Source organism: Panthera leo, chromosome C2, assembly GCF_018350215.1.
Source record: "Panthera leo isolate Ple1 chromosome C2, P.leo_Ple1_pat1.1, whole genome shotgun sequence".
NCBI classification, from domain to species: Eukaryota; Metazoa; Chordata; class Mammalia; order Carnivora; family Felidae; genus Panthera; species Panthera leo.
In genome coordinates this window covers 131827774-131847268 of record NC_056687.1, presented here as the reverse complement: position 1 = coordinate 131847268, position 19495 = coordinate 131827774, and the positions used below count along the sequence as shown (strand labels likewise).

The 19495-nt window shown below is 39.0% G+C and overlaps 1 protein-coding gene across 1 annotated transcript in view; it reads left to right on the top strand.

The window, feature by feature from the left end:
- Positions 1-16766, top strand: part of COL6A5 (collagen type VI alpha 5 chain) — a 106921-nt gene extending 90155 nt beyond the window's left edge. The window contains exons 38-41 of the mRNA XM_042955874.1: positions 3941-4630; positions 5978-6074; positions 6828-7072; positions 16132-16766. Coding sequence (XP_042811808.1) covers positions 3941-4630; positions 5978-6074; positions 6828-7072; positions 16132-16151 — 1052 coding nt within the window. The 3' untranslated portion in view covers positions 16152-16766. The remainder of the gene's footprint in view (positions 1-3940; positions 4631-5977; positions 6075-6827; positions 7073-16131) is intronic.
- The last annotated feature ends 2729 nt before the right edge of the window (positions 16767-19495 follow it).

The following is a 19495-nucleotide window of genomic DNA, read 5'->3' as shown; positions in this document are numbered from 1 at the left end:
TGTCTACACTTTAATAGTTTCATTAGAGACCTTTATCTTGATAAAAAATTCTAAGAAGAATTTAAAACTAGGTTCCTGGTGGGGAATGGGAGGCCCACAAGTTTTATACATACTTGTGAAATACAAAATCCTATTCAGTTACTACAAGTGTATTGATAAAGGAAGAATCTGGTATATAAATGATGAATTCTTAGTCCTTTTGTGAAAAGGAAGAGAACATAGGAACATCTCAAACAAAATGGCCAGTTCTTATCTATTTTATATATATATGTATATATACTTTATATTTATATTTATATTTATATTTATATTTATATTTATATTTATATTTATATTTATATCTCTACACACACACACACACACACACACCCCAATAGTTTTCAGGACACTAGACATCAGGAATTAAAAGATTGATCCCTGAGAGGCAGAAACAAATGAGGTAAACCCTATGCTCCAGCTTACTGCCATGGTGCAGAAAGGAGGAATTCAAGTGGAGCCCAAATGCACTCCTAGAGATGAGGAGGCAGAGCTGAGAACCCAGGGAGACCAAAATGGTAAGAGTTCCCAGGACAGAATACCAGAGAGGAGAGAGCTTCAAAGAGAGAGAATTCCAGAGATCTGCAGAGGGTCCCCTTAATTATTCAGCAGAATGGTGACGGTACATGCATATGAAGAAATGCCCTAAGCCTGGGGGAAGAACCATCAGAAAAGATTACAGAATAGTGCCAGTTGTTCACAGAGGGCCAGGAACAATGCTTTTTCCTGCCAGCAAGCCTAGAAAAACTCATAATTCATAGAGTATTAGGGGAGAAAACTCAGGGAGGTCTTGTCTCAGTAGTGGGGAGTAATTAGCTTTAAATTAAGCACTGCTCTAGATTTGCCACCTAAATCATAATAGCACGACCCAAAAGGATCAAACCGTTTTCATGTAACATGAATATTTATAGGAAAACAAAAGTATTCCATATCAAAAAAAGGAGGATTTCACAATATCTGGCACAAAAAGAAGCATGAAAGGCATGACCATAATCAAGAACATAATCACTCTTAAAACGAAGTGGAACTGACACAGATAATAGAATTAGCAAAGATATCAAAATAGTTATTATAACTATATTCCATATGTGAAAAAGTTAAGTAGAGATGTGCAAGATATAAGAAAAAGATTCAAATAGAATATGTAGAGATAAAAAGTTGCAATGTCTAGGATGAGCAATACACTGGATGGGATTAATAGCAAATCAGATTTGGTAAAAAAAAAATATCAATAAACTTAAAGACATGGCAATAGAAATTATCCAAAATAAAACTAAAGGAGAGAAAAGATTTTTTAAAAGTGAAAAGAACATCAGAGTTTCAATACCCTTTCTCAATAATTGGTAGGAATATCAGCAGGGATACAGTAGTCTTGAGCAACCTTAGTAACTAACCTCACCTAATGGATATTAATAGAATACTCCAGACAACAACAAAATTCACATTCTTTTCAATACACATGAAACACTCACCAAGATAGTCCGTATTGTGGGCCATAAAGCAATTCTCAAAAGTTTAAGAGATTGAAGTCATGCCAAATATATTCTCTGGCCAAAACAGAATTAAATTAAAAATCAGTGGCAGAAAGATCTTCAAAAAATCCTCAAGTGTTTGGAAACTAAGTGAAACACTTCTAAATAATCCATGATCAAAGAAGAAATCAGAAAGGAAATTAGAAAGTATTTTGAAATGAGTGAAAATAAAATCACAATATACCAGAATTTGTGAGATTCCACTAACACAATACTTACAAGATCATCTATAGCATTAAATACTTACATTGGTAAAGAAGAAAGTTTTCAGAACAATGACTTCAAATTTCACCTCAAGAAATCAGCGAAGAAAGAACCCAGGGTAAGCAGAAGAAAAAAGGAAGTAATAAAATTAAAGTGGAACTCAGTGAAATAGAAAAGAGAAAATCAGTGAAACCCAAAAGGTGTTTCTTTGAGAACGTCAATAAAATTGGGTGACTGTCAGCTTTGCTGACGGCTCAGAGCCTGGAGCCTGCTTCAGATTCTGTGTCTCCCTCTCTCTTTGCCCTTCCCCACTCGTGCTCTGTTTCTCTCTCAAAAATAAACAAACATTAAAAATTTTTTAAGAAAATGATAAACTGACCAGGAAAAAAGAAAAGACACTATTAAATCAGGAATGAGAGAGTAAACATAGTCTACACATATTAAAAGCATAGTCAGAGAATATGATAAATAATATTTTGCCTCTAAAGTAGCTTAGGTGAAATAGACAGATTGATTTCTTGCGATTTTCACAAATTACCAGAGCTCATTCAAGAAGTAATCTAAGTAGCCCTAAACCTATTAAAGAAATTGATTTGTAGTTCAAAATTTCCCATATAGAAGCCAAAATAACTTCACTGGTAAATTCAACAAAATGTTTACGAAAGAAATAATACTAATTCTACACAAACTCTTACAGAAAATTAAAGAGGGAGAAATTCTTTTCCAGCTCATTCTTTGAGGCCAGATTACCATGATAGCAAAACCAGACAAAGGCATTATGTGAAAATGAAAGTACATGCCAATATTCCTCATAAACATAGATGTAAAATTCAAAACAAAATTTTAAGTAAATCAAATCCAATAATATTAACTTGATTGTTGTAATCATTACACAAGGTATAGTGTTATTAAAATACCACATTATAAACCTTACCATTTAGGTATAATTTTTATTTGTCAAAAAAATCCAACAATAGATAAAAAGGTAATGTGTAGCTTACCCCAGCAATTCAGTTATTTGAACATATAAACATCTAATGGAGCCTTTGCCCTGTTAATAACATTATCTATCATGGTGGTTTTTGCATTCTATTTCTATTATCAAGTTTTTATGACATTAATACAGGTTAATTGATTCATTTGCGAGGATTGTTGTGAGGAGTAAATAAAGTAATAAATAGAAAGCTTTAATAATGCAGTTGAGCACAAATGGGGATCAATAAATTTTTGCCTGTTAGAAATCTACTTCTTGCTTGATTAGGTTCATAGACACACTTCTTTCATGGTAAAAAGAATATTGGCTACCTACTTTCTGTCTTTCTAAGCTGGGATTTCCTGTTGTGGCTTCACCAACCAGCCACTATCCCCATGGTTGTAGACGTGGTTTTATGATCCCTTAGGCTTAGATCAGTGCTTCTTGAAGTGCTGATCTGCAGCAAGATAAGACATTAGCATCAGAATATAAATCAAGGCACTGTTTCTCCATTGAGAAAGTCTTGCTACAAAAAAAAAAAAAAAGAAGAAGAAGGAGTCGCCTGAACTAAACAGTATACTTAGTAATTAGATGACTTACAACACGGCGCGAGCTCCTTATTTTGTCATGGGCCAATAAACTGTAGACTGGCACTTAACCAACATCTTAGAGTATTTAATGTCTTACAAAGAGTTTGGATTCTAAAATCAGCATTTATACTTGCTCTCATGACATCACACTATGGCGCATATTTTGAACATGTATCTAATGGTCCAAGTGTTTGTGACATCAGTAAATGTGATTTTGACATATATAGTTTAAGGGTCACTGCGTAATAATTAGATCTCATGCAAATTTTGTGATCATGTAGAGTGCACTAAAAATAGTTATATGTTTCTCATCTTGGATATGAAAATAGCTAGAGGATCAGTCAAAGATCTTTTTGACAGAGATCTGAGATGGGCTAGCAAACGTTTCTTTTCGCATGACGGCCCCTGTTGAATGCCCAGTGGTTTCCCATGCAATGTGTGGAAAATGCATCTGAGAACAAGTACTGTAATTGATTAATGATGTCTGCCATGGGTGTGGGAATGAAGCATGGCAAAAATCCCATGATGTGTATTGGCCATCCTTGGCTGGGAGCTCCAAGTTTAGCCTTCTACTAAAAAGAATGACTTGAGCTATTCTATTGCAGGACATGAAAACCATGGCAGAAAAGAAGAACCAGGTCTTACTTATGAACCTGGAGATACCTCTCTTCAAGAATATTACATGGATGTGGCTTTCCTCATAGATTCTTCCCAAAGAATAGGAAATGAGGAGTTTCAGGAAGTGAAAACTTTTCTAATCTCAGTGCTTGATTACTTTCACATTGCCCCAGACCCACTGACCTCCATGTTAGGAGACAGAGTGGCAGTCCTGAGCTACTCTCCTCCAGGCTATATGCCCAACAGTGAAGAATGCCCTGTCTACCTGGAATTTGATTTGGTTACTTATAACAGTATATACCAAATGAAACATCATCTCCAAGACTCTTTTCAACAGCTCAATGGAGATGTTTTTATTGGCCATGCTCTGCAGTGGACAATTGACAATGTCTTTGTAGGAACCCCCAACCTGAGGAAAAACAAAGTTATCTTTGTTATATCTGCTGGAGAAACCAATCCCTTAGACAAGGAAGTCTTAAGAAATGTATCTCTGAGAGCCAAGTGTCAGGGCTACTCCATATTTGTGTTTTCCTTTGGCTCTGTATACAACGACAAGGAATTAGAAGAATTAGCCAGCCACCCACTGGATCATCACTTAGTCCAGCTTGGCCGAACCCACAAGCCAGATTTGAACTATATCACCAAGTTTGTCAAGCCATTTGTTCATTTAATCAGACGTAAGTCATTAAACCTTTTCTCTTCTATTGCTTTTGCAATGGATTTGATGTCTCTGTGTACAATCCACCAGTTGACATAGTAATATACTCCTTACTTCAGTGGAGAGTGGTAGAGTCTAAGGTGGGAGTAGGGGTGAGAAAACCAGAGAAAAATATCAGGTCTTACTGACCTTGAACTCTACTGCTGCACTGTCAAAGTCTTAGCCAGAAAAATCCCCATATAGGTAAAAAGTGTCTCTTAACCCTAATCTGTTTAATATGTACTTGGTACTATGTGCCAAATTCTTTAAATGGATTATATCATTTAATTCTCAGTTCAGCCCTCAAAGGAAAGTATTAGTATCCCCATTTTACATGTGAGCATACTAAGTAAGGTTCAGAGACATTAAATAAATTGCTCAAAAGTTCACAGTTTAATAGTTGGTGAATTCTAGACTCAGCCCCAGGCATTCTGACCCCAGAGCCATCCGTGTTCCTGTTCATTAAACTACATTTCAGCTCCTATACCCTTAAGGAAGGACACTGCTGTAATCAGTAATATCTCACTACCACCACCCTCCATCTACTCCAAGGACTTCTGTTCTATCTTTCACTATAAATTACCTTTGGCTATGACTTTAATTCTTTTCAGCCATGGGAAGGAATCTCTTCTAGAGCCTCTGTCCCAGACAGTTGGCTCAGGCATAGCCAGGCAGGGGCTTAAGGGTGTCTTTTTATAGTGACAGTGACTGCCCCAGCCTCTGTCCATGTGTTGCAATTTTAGACATGGGCATAGCAGTATACCCAAGAGCTTGTAGCATCAAGCCAATCCTGGCCTGGGTTGGGATTAGGGGTGAGGCAGAGGCCACCTTGTGTAGTTATCTGCAGCTCCTGCAAATTTACCAGGAAATGACAGAGATGCAGATTTTCGGCCACTCGCGAAGCCGCAGGGCTCATGTAACCCTTAGGAATCTTGGAATTCAGGATTTATATATAGTAGCATAAAAAAAAAAAGATGCCTTCTTCCAACCCCAAGGTAAATAGGGCAGACCATTTGAATAGCTCAAGGTGTCTTCTGGAGAGATCTTTCTGTTAAAGGGAAAGAAACAGATGTTAGAAGGGGTTGAGAAATACCTTGAATCACATCACAAGCCTGTGGCACACAGAGCTTAAGAATTTTTTACTGAATCACTGCTGTATCTCATTGACTTTACCAATGAGGCATTGCAATGTCAGAGGGTGTCTACTTTGCTGAGTCCCTTATAAAATTAATTTGATCTTGAAAACATCACAAGAAAAGATGAACTGACTTTGGGCGATAGAATACAGAAGGGTAAAATTTAGATTAACCAGCCACTCTTTCTCCAGGTGCCATCAACAAATATCCCCCTGCAGATCTGATAGCCAAGTGTGTTAACATCACCTCTCCCAACCCAGAGACCGTTGGCTCAGGAAACACTGTATTGTGAGTTGACAAAATCACAGTTTGGGTAATACTACAGCTGGAAACAGTCCTAATGAAAATAACTTGACAGGAATGGTGTTTGAGTTTTCAGGATGCAAGTTTGGCTGTCGGATGTAGCAGGGTGTGTGTGTGTGTGTGTGCGCGTGTGTGTGCGCACACGCATTTGAGATACTCCTGGTTTGTGATGGCTGCACAGATCTAGGGTTCATAGCACATAGAATGTGAACCATATTAGAAAGAACCATGTTCCCATTTCTGTTGCTTTTATGAAAAAAACCAGAGGCTCTTATCAATACCTTATATAACACCACACTAATATTGAGTACTGTCAAAACAGACAACTTATAATATCAAAGGTTAGCTGTAGCAATTTTAGAGCAGAAGAAAAACACAAAAGAAAAAATTTCAAAGCAACAAAAACATTCGCCATTCAAAAAACAGAACCCATATGAAAACTGGTAGGAAGGGTTCTTTTAAGTTTGATTTTGCAAAGTACAACCCTAAGTACTCAATAAAAATTCAGTCATGAAAATAATATTGCTTTGGAGTCCTAAACCCCTGACACAACATTCTGATTTCTCTTTGGAATATTAAAAAATTGTCCCTGAGTCAGATTTCATCCATAAACTGCATTTGGACTGTTCTAATCACATGCATAAAATTGATTGCTGTTATATGTCTGCCTGTATTTACATTTAATTCTGCAAGGGGCTTGGCTAATGTGTTTTTCATCTCTTTTCTCTGTCACCTCAGCCTTATTCCTGGGGTGTATGAAATAGAGACAGGAAACAATGAGCTGGTTGATGAATTTGGTTCCCAGGAGCAGCATTCCTTTGTATTAGGGAACAATCCTAGTAATGGTTCTGGGACCACTACTGATTTGATCCAGAAGTTATACATGCTTTTTTCAACTGGAGAACTGATGATGAATGATAAGGAAGAGGCACATGCAGAAGAAATGCCAGCTCTAGCAGATGGTAAACAACAGGATAAAAAAGGTAACCTTGGGTACAATAGAATCGAAGACCCTGAAGAACCTTTGTTTGGATTTTCCCCTAGTGGACAATGAGCAAGGATGAGCAAGGAGAACTCACTGGGACAGGTGGAGATGACAAGATAGAGGACCCTATCATCTGGGGCTCCAGGGGGTTCCCCAAATGAGGAGGCAAACCAGATAAAACTCCAGAAAGGCAAAAAGAAAAAAAAGGAGTCAATGGTGTTGACAAAACCAGAGCTAGAAGTCGATGTAAATACTTGGTGTCGGGTCAGGGAATGGAGACAGGAGGAATGAGAACAAAGACCACACAGGTCCTTGGTAGGCAAGCAGATCCCCACATCCTTGTGCAAAGTAGGGGTGGGGAGGACCTATACAATGAGCCTCTAATGTTTGAGGGTCTGCCATCTCCCATAGCACCCTGGGCTTGCCTGCTCTGAGATGTGGGCTTCTAGCTCAGCCCCAACCCCCGTGGTGCCTAGAATGCACAAGGCTGTTGTGGTTCTGAGATCTCTTTGGAGGCTGAGGGCAGATTCTTAGGCTATGTGAGGAGATGGTTCTGGACCTACAGCTAAAGAAAACATGGGAGATGACGAACAGGAAGCTATAGTAGGCTCTAGAGCAGTTTTCAGCTGCTATTTTGCCGTGTACCAAAACTGTATAGGAAATTACTTTAAAATAAATCTTCTTTGGTATCTGTGAAAACTGAAACTTTACATATCCTATGACCAGCAATTTTGCTCTCATGTATATGCACAACAGAAAAATATATATTCACCAGAAGTCATGTACTAGAATGTTCATAACAGCATTCTTTGTAGTAGCCCGACAGCAGATATGATAAATAAATTTTGGTATGATTATGCAATAAAATACCATATGGGTATGCAGTATATATGTACAATGCTATATATGTATGTGGTACAAATGGATACTTCATATATACATCTACACTATATGTATTAGATACGGGTATAATTGTAAACATAGCTAATGTATAGATATTGAACAAAATCAGCAAAATGATGGAAAATAAGAGCGATGAGAGTAGAAGAAATACAGAAAAATATATAAAGGGGAGAGAAAGGTAAGAAAAGAAAAATCAAATATAAATACAATGAAATATCTAGTTCCAGTCAAGGTGGACTAAGCCCATACTGCCCCTCTCTCCCACTGACTACAACTGAAAACTATGGAAAAAATACAAAAACTAACCACCTGAGATCTCTGAAAGGTAACAAAAAGCAGATATATTGTGAAGGGGCATGAGTTTACCATTTTCTTTTCTGTTTTCTTTTGTGGTTTTGTGCTCAGGGCAGACCCAGTCCTGGAACTGTGTGATGGCAGTGGGGCAGGAGGCTAAAACTCAGTAGAACCCCCATATTTCTGGGCAGAAGAACTAGGAAAAAGGGCCCTCATTTGTCAGACTTGGTGGAAGAAATCCCCATTTCCCCCCTTTCTTCTCATGGTTTTGCTCTGAAGTGGGCACAATTCGGAGCTGAGTGAAAGGCTAGCTAGCTAAAATTAAAGAGAAACCCTGTTTTTCTGGGCAGAGGAACTAGGAAGATAGGCCCTGTTGGCCAGCATGTGGGGGTAGCCCCAGAGGCAAGACAACTGGAGAAGGGGATCCTCTAATTCTAATTATGGGAGCTGCATAAGCCCTGGGCTCTCACCTAAGCTGTGTGCGAATGGAAAGACCCAGAATAGGATGGTGAAGGCTTTGGGCACTAAACTGAGGTTGGAACCACTGCCCACAGAAGGTGAGATAGCACTTGCATTGTGAACCTACCAGGTTGATTGCCCACTGACAAAAAAACAATTCTACAGAGAATTATAACAATACTTCAAGTCTATACAACATAATATTTAAAGTGTTCAGGACAAAATCCAAAATTAGGCAACATACAGTGACCAGGAGATGTGAACAATTCTGAGAGGAAAAGACAACCAATAGACAAAGCCATTAAATTAGCAGCTATGATAACTATGCTCCATGAAGTAAAGGCAAACAACTTGAAATGAACAGAAATAACATTCTCAGCAGAAACATAGAAATAATTTAAAAAAGGAACCAAAAGGACATTTTAGAAGTAAAAAAAATGTACAGTGTCTGAAATTTAAAAACAAGCTCACTGAATGGGCTCCAAAGCAGAAGGAAGATGATAAAGAAAGGAATCAGTAAACTTGAAGATAGACTAATTATGTAATCTGAAAGAGAGTTTTTAAAATTAACAGAGCCTTGGAGACTTATAGAACAATATCAAAAGGCCTAATATTTGTTTCACTGGCATTCTAGAAGTAGAAAGAGATGAAAGTTAGATTTATTCAGAAAAAGATATATTTGAGGAGATAATGGACAAAAAATTCCCAAATTAGTAAAATATATAAAACTTTACAGATTTAAAAACCCACTCAAGACACATAATTAACTGTTGAAAACAAAACATAAGGAAAATCTTGAAGCAGCTAGAGAAAATCTACATGTTACCAAAAAAGAGAACAACTCTTCAAATGATCATAGATTTCTCATCAGAAACCATGAAGGCAGAAGACAGTGAAACATCCTTTTCTTTAATGTACTGAAGTAAAAGAACTCTGAACACAGAATTTTTTATCCAGTGAACATAGACTTCCAGAATGAAGGCAAAATAAAGATCTTCTCAAATAAAGGAAAAGTAGGAGGATTTGTTGCTAGCAGACTTGGGCTGATGGAGAGCAGTGATGGGAGAACCAGGGAATTGGAGGTGAGGTCAAATGAGTGGGACCAGATGGCTGAGAGAACATGCTGAGGAGGAAACCCAGAGGGAGATCAACGAGGGGATTTGAAAGGGAGGCTGGTTGAGAGAAAGTGGCAGGTACCAGCTGCAGCTCACCCATGTACAGAGCCATACTGTCTACAAGGTAATTTCATATACATGTCCCATTGAGTTCCCTCCAAAACCCTGTATAAGAGACAGGAGTTAATACCCCCCATACTTGGATGGAGAAACTGAAGCTCAAAGAGGTTTAGTGACTTCCTGGGACTTGACCCTGGTCTGGCAGCTCCTGATTCAGTACGCTTTCCCAACGCTGGAGGAAGGAATGAGATCCGAAATAGTGAGTGTAAGAGGGGATGTCTTGGGCAGCTCAGGCTGCCAGAACAAATGCTATAGACTAGGGGGCTTAAACAACAATAATTTATTTTCTTACAGTTCTTGAGGCTGGGAAGTCCAAGATCAGGGCACCAGCCAATTTGATTCCTGATGAGAGCTCTCTTTCTGGCTGGCAGACAGCCACCTTTTCTTGCTTTGTTTTCGCATGGTGGAGAGACAGACCTGGTGTCACTTCCTCTTCAAAGGGCGATATTTTTATCAGATCACATCTCTATCCTTATGACTGCATTCACCCTTAGTCACCACCTTAAAGGCCCTGTCCCCAATACAGTCATGTAAAGTGTAGGCCTTCATCAAATGAATTTGGAGGGACACAGTTCAGTCCACAGTAGGGGATATAATTAACAATGTAATCATAGGAAAGAACCCTATGAATCAGCATTGCCCAAGTTTGTGCATTATAATGACCAAGGTATTTGTTGACAATTCCATAGTCCAGCCCACATTCCACATCACTTAAATCATCTTCTCTGGGAGTGAGACAAGGCATCCATTTTTTTGAAGCTCCAAAGGCAACTGCAATGTGCATACAAGTTTGAAAAACACTGCAATAAATCTCCTTTGATTCAGTCATGTTAGATATCTTGAGGTGAGATTCCTATTGAAAATCATAAGGTTGGTAGACTCAAAAGGATTATCAAGTGAACATTACCAATACTTTCTTGTTTAGTATTCTTCATAATTTCTTTCCTCCAGAAGTTTTCTTCATTTTTCTACTTAATTATATATCCTACATCCAGAGGTTGATGATGTCTTTATTCATTTCGCTCAGAGAGTTCTAGCCAACAGCCTGATGTGGTAACATTTGGCCAGCTCTGCTCCAAGAAATCAGTCTGAGTCTCTTCAGGCAGTGTCAGTTTGGCTTCTTTCTTGGGTCGTGGAAGATTAGAATCTGAAACTGAAATGACTTTAGAAATCACTGGGTCGTCCTGTATCTTTTCTACAGAGAAGAAAACGGAAGCTATAGATATCTAAAAGTGTCTTTACCAAAGAATATTCACAGTACCTATTCCACACCATTTTGTCACAAAGATTTATACTCTACAATTATGTTTATAGAACACAAGTTCACCTTAAAGTTAATCCATGAAAGAAAGATAATAAAATATTTATTTGGGTTGTTGAAAGGTTGAAGATGATACATATGAAGGTCAGAATACACATTGTGCTTGGCACATAGTCAGCTAATATTGTCCCTGCATGAATGATCTAAGTCTGACAATATGTTGGACAATTAAAAATAAAAATCCACTGTGAAGAGGAATCACCCTTTATATGCTTATCTTTGCTATGCTTATCTTTGTTTTCCCAAAGAGAGTGGGCTTTTCTTTTCATGTGCCCATTTTGTTTCTGATGTTTTAATTTTATCCATCTACTTAATGCACAGATTTTTTTTTTTTGCTCATTATAGTGTACATTTGCAAGATTTTATTTTACTTTATTTTTAATTTATGTTTTATTTATTGTTTAATTTACATCCAAGTTCATTAGCATATGGTGCAACAATGATTTCAGGAGTAGATTCCTTAATGCCCCCTATCCCTTACCCATTTAGCCCATCCCCCCCACAACCCCTCCAACAACTGTGTGTTCTCTATATTTAAGAGTTTCTTCTGTTTTGTCCCCCTCCCTGTTTTTATATCATTTTTGCTTCCCTTCCCTTATGTTCATCTGTTTTGTATCTTAAGTTCCTCATACACACACACACACACACACCACATCTTCTTTATCCATTCATCCGTCGATGGCCATTTGGGCTCTTTCCATACTTTGGCTATTGTCAATAGCGCTGCTATAAACATTGGGGTGCATGTGCCCCTTTGAAACAGCACACCTGTATCCCTTGGATGAATACCTGCTAGTGCAATTGCTGGGTCGTAGGGTAGTCATTCACAAGATTTTAATGTGGATTTTAAAAAGTGTAACTGTATTCCTTTTCCCATTATGCCAAGTTAGGGCTTGTTTCTTAGTCTTTATTTTTCTAATATCAATGTCCAGCAATGACCAGCAACGTCAGCATCATCTAGGAAGTCATTGGGAATGCAGATCCTTGGATCCCACCATGGGCCTGTTGAATCAGAAACTCTGGAGTTGGGGCCCTCCAGATGATTCTAATGCAGGCTAGAATTTGAGAACCATTGACCTACTGTTACAGATATTGAGCCTAAATTAGTCTTCTTTAATGGGAGTCTTCTCACTAGACATTAATAGGTAATTAGAAAAAAATAATTTTCCTATAAAACGTTGATAAGTAGGTATCATTTTTGCAGGACTTCTCAGTGCCTTTAATGGGTTCATCTTCATTGTGATTCTGAGAGAGGGGCTACAGTCAAACCACTATGACCACAAAATCTTGTAACAGCATCTTTTTGGGCTAATATTTTATAGAAACCACTTTGGGAAATAGTAGTTGAAAGAGTGAATCCAGGGATCATTGAATTGGGACATGGGTTTGACTCCTATTTCTGCAATTACTAGTCATGTAATCTTAGGCACATTATTCTGTCTCTCTGAGCTTCCATTTCCCTTTCTGTAAAATGGACATAATAATAGAGCATACATCATAGGCTAATGTGATCGCTATATGAATGTAAAGTGCTTCGAACAGCACTTTGTATGGAGTGAAAGCTTAACACATATTAGCTATTATTTAAGATATTGATGATGATGATAATGACAGTGATGATGACAAATCGCATTAGAGTTGATGGTCATGGTGGAAAGAATGTCAGACTGGGAATGAGGTGACCCAGATGCTAATTTTGGTTCTGTCACCAGCTAGCTTTGCGATCTCAAATGGGCACCAGATTGCCTTGGTCTTCAGCTTTCCTATTTGTGTATGAGGAGCTTGGTCAAGGCCAGTGTTTTTCATACTGGGGGCTCCTGGGGTCACACAAAGACTTCCCAGCGCATGGGTTTCTGAGAACTACTCTTAAAGGACTCTCTACTGAGAATGTCTCTATCTGAGGAATCATGGAGGGCCTCCTTTCCTGCCCCCCTTTACAAATACCACCCCCCCCCCCCACACACACACACCTCACACAAGAAATGGAATATTTCTCAACCATTCTTTTTAAAGATTTTATTTTTAAGTAATCTCTACACCCAATGTCGGACTCAAACTCACAACCCCAAGATGAAGAGTCACATGTTCTTCTGACTGAGCCAGCCAGGGGCCCCTTTCTCAGCCATTCTGAATCTGATTATGTGCTTTGCCCAGATGTAAACCCTGCTAGGGAGGCATGGGAGAGGGGGTGGGTGTCAAACAAGGAGTCAAAATACTGGATCTATAGGCTTCCTTGAAGCCACATAAGGCTTCATGTCTTTCCCATCTTGTATGTGTTTCTGTTAAGGAAAATGCGTGTTGCTAGAAAAGAGGTATTTGAAGTCATGTTCGGATGTTCTGAATTCAGGTATACTCTAAACGGAGGATGGTAGGAGTGATGATAAGTTTCATTCAGTAATCTGGCCTCTTCCATTTCCCAAATCTTGGCAGAAGATGCATCTTTTCTTTCATTTATTTATTTATTTATTTATTTATTATTTTTTTAATGTTTATTTATTTTTGAGAGAGACGCGTAGAGCGTGAGCAAGGGAGGGGCAGAGAGAGAGGGAGACACAGAATCGGAAGCAGGCTCCAGGCTCCAAGCTGTCAGCACAGAGCCCGACCCGGGGCTCCAACTCACAAACTGCGATATCATGACCTGAGCTGAAGTCGGAAGCTTAACTCACTGAGCCACCCAGAGGCCCCAAAAGATGCATCGCTTCTAAGTGAGAAATCTGTGAGAACAAAGCAAAGAGTCTATGCATGAAATATTGATGGAGACCAAGCATTGTTTCATGGGGCCAAAAAAATCGTAGCCTTAATCATTTACCTATGAATGGAATCATAAATAAGACATCATCACACAATGAGGTGTTGATTGGTTTTACTGTAAGGACCACTTCTGCCAATTAGGCTATCTGGGGATATGTCCCATAAAGTGAAGGAGCTAAGTTGGAGCTTCAAAATTCTGAAGAAAAAATATATAAAACAGATTATAAGAAATATTATTATTTTATCAAAAAATATAGTAATAGGATACATGGCAAGTGTGCTTAATTTAACAATATTCGAATTTTCCAGCCATATTTTAGTTTCTCAAGTTAAACACCATACCCATAAATGAAAGAGTAACTGGTATTATTAATAGCCATTTGATAAGTTTAGTGAAGCGTTTTGGGGTACATTTTCCGGAAGTGAGAAAACGTCATTCAGTGACTGGGTAACATTCCTTTGTAAAACCTCTTGAAAGATGATGGGGTCATTTTGGACACATAACTCAGAAACAATTCAAAGAACTATTTGCTATTGCTCTAATAAAACTCAAAACCCATCTGTGTAAACTATTTATCAGTGCTTAAATCTACAATAGTAAATATTAATAGAATTAATATTAGACATTGCCTCACTCTGACAATAAATTGTAGTAGCAGTAAATAAAAATGATAGGGAAAAACTATCATGCCTCTCAATAAGAAATGCATGTCCAATAAAATTTTTACTTTTTTTATGATAAAATTACCAAAATTTGAATATATATGCTGTTTTGATAAGTTGTGATGGTAATCCATCAGAAAAAAAAAATGTTAACACATAGAAGCTTATAGCCATATAAAATGAAAAATGTGCATTTAAATATATTTTTTGCTGCAGAGGATTATTGTTAGGCAGACAATAAAAGGTTTTAAAGCATATAAATGTGTTACAGTTAAATGAAATTCTATGGGGGAAGTGCAATGGAAATACATGTTTAAGGAGAAAATTAAACACTACATAATATCTGACTTTTAACTGTGAACATGTTTACATGTATTTTAAATAGATAATGGTGTATCAAATGACTGTGATATTTAGAGTCTATATGGTAAGTTAAAAGAAAAATGTGGCAGTTTTATTTTTAAATATCAGTTTTTATGATATGTCACAAATTATACATCCTTTTCTAATACCTCAAATCCTAATGAAAAAATAATTAGATGTTAACTTTAAAATATGCAAGGCAAGAGTACATGATTGTTTTCCTTTGAGGCGGGTGTGTAAGCAAGTGTGTGAAGACAAGTAGGTGGGATCATCTCTCACATCCTGCCTTGGGTCAGGTTCCCCGGAGCTGACCCCGGGGTGAGGATTGGCAGGCATGTGATTTATTGAGATAGCACTCACTGACAGGAGAAGCGGAAAGGGAATGGAGGAAGCAAACCGGGAAGGAGTGGGAGACAAACAAGGGTGTCATCTCGGGCCAAGTACCGTAGAGCACTTGGTCTTTGCAGGCGCTCCGGCACGTTGAGTTAATGCTGCAGAGCATCCTGACCTGAAACAAAGAAGTTGGGCTTTCTTACTCCCTCCTGGATCATTGACTGGCCAAGGGTTGTCTTGGGAAGGGCTTTAAGCTCCAAGGTACTCATGCTGCATGTGATTAAAGCCATTCCAGTGGCTGGACAGCAGCCCTCCTAAGATGCTGGAAGCAAAAGCTCACATGGGGGTGGTCGGGAAGGAGGGGGAAAGAGGGATGGGAGGGGAAGGAATGTTGTCCTCCAAGTCAATGCTAAAAAAGATCAGAAGGATTCTGGGCAGAGTCCTAGCTCTGCACATTCCTTCTAGCCCTGAATCCATGATACCAGCCACTGAATGTGCTGAGTGTGGCATTTCAGATGATGAACGCGCCAGCATTTTCCTAGGAGGAAGCCTATCTATAGTTCTACTTATATGTTGCTCATTTGTATCCATTATCACATTGCCCTTTTATTTTGACTACCGAAAATGGCAAAACAACGTGTGCTCATTTCATATGTGGCAAAAGAAGAGTCGAGAGGAACATTTTAAACAAATCCACTGACATTAAGAGCGAATTCATATTTTTATGTTTTGCAGATGGTGAGGCCCCAAGATGATCAGAGCAGGAAAGGAAGACAGCTCCATTGGCAATGTGTGATTCCACGTGGTGCTAACTAGAAACTGTAAATCATCTGCTGGAAGGAGAATGGTGATCGGCAGGAATTTCTCATGAAACCAATCAGCTAATGACGTGCTAAACTTGTTCTGTTTCGAATCTGAGAGGGAGACTTTTCGGAGTGAAGACATCAACGAGCAGTACTGAGAAACTAGGAATGACTTCATTTCCTCCACGAATGGGGACAACCGACCAGGAAGAGTTAACTGAAGTTTTTCTTTGACAGCTCTTGTACGGTTCGGGCAGCACTTCTGACGCTCTATCTGCCTAAAGACTTTCATTTTCATCACGTCTGCATCTCAAGTTGGACTGCTGAGTAAAAAGCGGAGTTAGAATTTACTAGGAGTGTCTTCTCTCTCTTCATAGAACTAGAAACCCACGTCCATCCTTCCGATTTCGTGCCACCCTCATGACCTGAGCGCCCTGTAAAAGCTACCTGGCAGGCTGCTACCACCATAGTCAAAGCCTGCTCTTTACCAGAACATTTAGAAAAGAATGGAATTCGTGAGAAAGAAAAAGAAAAGAATGGAACTTGTGAGAAAGAAAAAAAGTGAGATGAGGCTAATTTTGTGAGTGGTTGTTTTGTGCTGTGATCATTTGTTTTACATTTTAGCATGCTTTGCTTTGTATGTACTTGATTTTTGCTGGGAAAAACAATTGGGAAACACATGAATATTCTATATGATCAGAGCTGTTCTTGGGAATTACAATGGAGCAAGAGACAAGTTCTAAAATAAAAGCAAGTCTGATCCGGAAGCTTGTTCTGTTCATTTTTATTTACCTGTAGGCTAACTCAGACCCATTGGAAGAGCAGTACAGGATCAGACATATTTGGAAAATGTATATATAATGTAAAATAAGCCAGTAGTGAATTCATTTTTTTAAATCTTTCAGTTTGATCAAGGCAACTAGTAATTGCCAAGTGAGTATATTTTGTATATTTTAAAAGTAACTATGTTAATAGGGTGATCCCATTGGCAATTTTGTACTTTTCCCACATAATTTTCCTTAACAGTACTCTTGTCGTTGAATAATTTTCAAACAGCCAACCAATTCTAGGCTGCCGAAAATTTTAAAGTAGCCACACATTGGTCTCTGGGAAGTTCTAAAGCAAACTCGACTCTTCGGTAAACTAAAGTTCTGCTTTTCCCTAAGAATCCTGATCTGTGCGTGTGTCTATAAACGCATGCGGGAGGAATACATCAGATCCCTCAAGCTGAAAGTAACGTGGGTTCTCAAGAATGTGAAGCCAGAAGAACTCCCACTCTGCTGATGGAAGAGTAGATGGTCCCACCTTTGAGCAGCAGGTTGGCAATATCTAGTTAGGTTGCTGATGCACATAACCTCCTGCCCAGCTGTCCCATTTCTAGGTCTCTATGCCTGTAGAACCTGTCACACGTGTACACCCCACACCAAAAGAAAGCACTGGTTCACCAGAGCATTGTGTGTTTCAGTGAAGAGGTGAGGCCAACTGAATCGTCCTATGTGTGGCGTATTGCTACATTACAGCTGCATTGATAAACAGTGGACAAATAACAAAGGTAATACTGAAACAAAATAAGTTGCCGAGGGACACATTATGACATCATTTATACGACCTCTTAAAACCCGAGAGGCAACAAGGCCTACTGTTTATGAATGCCCACAACTGGAGTAAGAGCATATATGACACCACCTATGGAACACCAAATTTAAGACAGTAGTGATCTTTCAGTGAGGAGGGGTAAAGCAGAGGTCCAATTGCCGTTATAATGTGTTATTTCTTACACTAGGTATTGAAAAACTGGTGTTCTTTGTATTATTTTTACAGATTTTTGAAAGCGTGACACATTTCCATAATTTAAAAAGAATAAACCCAGTCGCAAAAATAAATGCAAAACTCAAATAAATCCTTATGCTACATCCAGCGTCGTGCTAAGAATTCTGAGGAATTTTGGAGTGCCTGGGTGTCTCAGTCAGTTAAATGGCTGACTGTTGATTGCGGCCCAGGTCATGATCTCACGGTTCGTGGATTTGAACCCTGTGTTGGGCTCTGCACTAACAGCATGGAGCCTCCTTGAGATCCTCTCTCCCCCTCTCCCTGCCCCTCCCCTGCTTGTGCTCTCTCTCTCTCTCTCTCTAAAATAAACTTTAAAAAAAGGAAAAAAGGAAAAAGAATTGTGAGGAATTTAAAAGTATGTATAACTGTCCTTTCCCTTGATGAGTTTGCATTAAGTCAAGGTCGCTAGAGCTGGGTAACCTACAACAATTGGAACACAAAGCACCAGGGCCAGGGAAACTTGTCTGCATCCCAATGTATAAAATTAGTTTATGTTACCACTGACTGTGCATTCACTTTTCACGTGAATTTTGTGTCTGAGTGGTCCCTGAGGCTGAACAGCACAATTTGACGCAGGTAAGATGTAAGAGGGGTGACATAAAGTGACACTGTTTCACTGGAGGAACAATTACGCTGTAAATATAAGGAGCTTTTAAATAAGTGTATTATGTATTTTGGACAGTCCAGCCCCAAATATAATACTTGAGCGTGTGCTATGGGGACAAAGAAGTAGAGAACCGACAGCAGAGAAGGACCACAGGATGATGAAAAATACTGTGCATAAATTCAGAGTGAGGCTGCTAAGTCAAGCCAGTAATTGCTTTGGAAATCAAAGAAGGGAAAAAAAAAAATCACTTGGGATTCCAATCATGGGAGAACACTTGAAGGAATACAGGAGATTCACACCACATCTGTACTTACAGATCATGAATCCTCTCCTTCCACTTCCTTGAAGATAACAGTACAAAGTCCATCCATGCCTTAAAAGACCTGGCAAAATCTGACCTTTACTCACCTTCCCAGCCCAATCTCTTCCCACCACAAGGAACCTCTTTCCCTCAGCGCCTCCTATTCATCTTTCTGTGCTGGCTGCCATCTGCTTGGGAGCGCCTTCCATAAACTTTCCAAAACTGGGCAAGGGGACACCCACCACACTGCATATTCTCCCAGTACTGGATCTCTTGCTCTAGGTCCTTGCCAGGAGGGTTACAGTGGTTATAAGTGTCTAATTCACTTATCCAAGTCCCCAAGAGGCACCCAAGTGCGCACCCCTAACTTGTCCATCACTGTACCCCCAACACCCAGGATGGTGCCTGGCCCTTAAGGGGCCAGGATTTGATGAATGAATAAACATATTCACCTTGAAAGATAAATATGGTTTGGTTGGATAGGTAGGAAGGGACTTGGCATGAACAATGAGAAGGGGAGAATAGCCAGCAAGGCCGGGGTGTGTGTGTATGAGCATT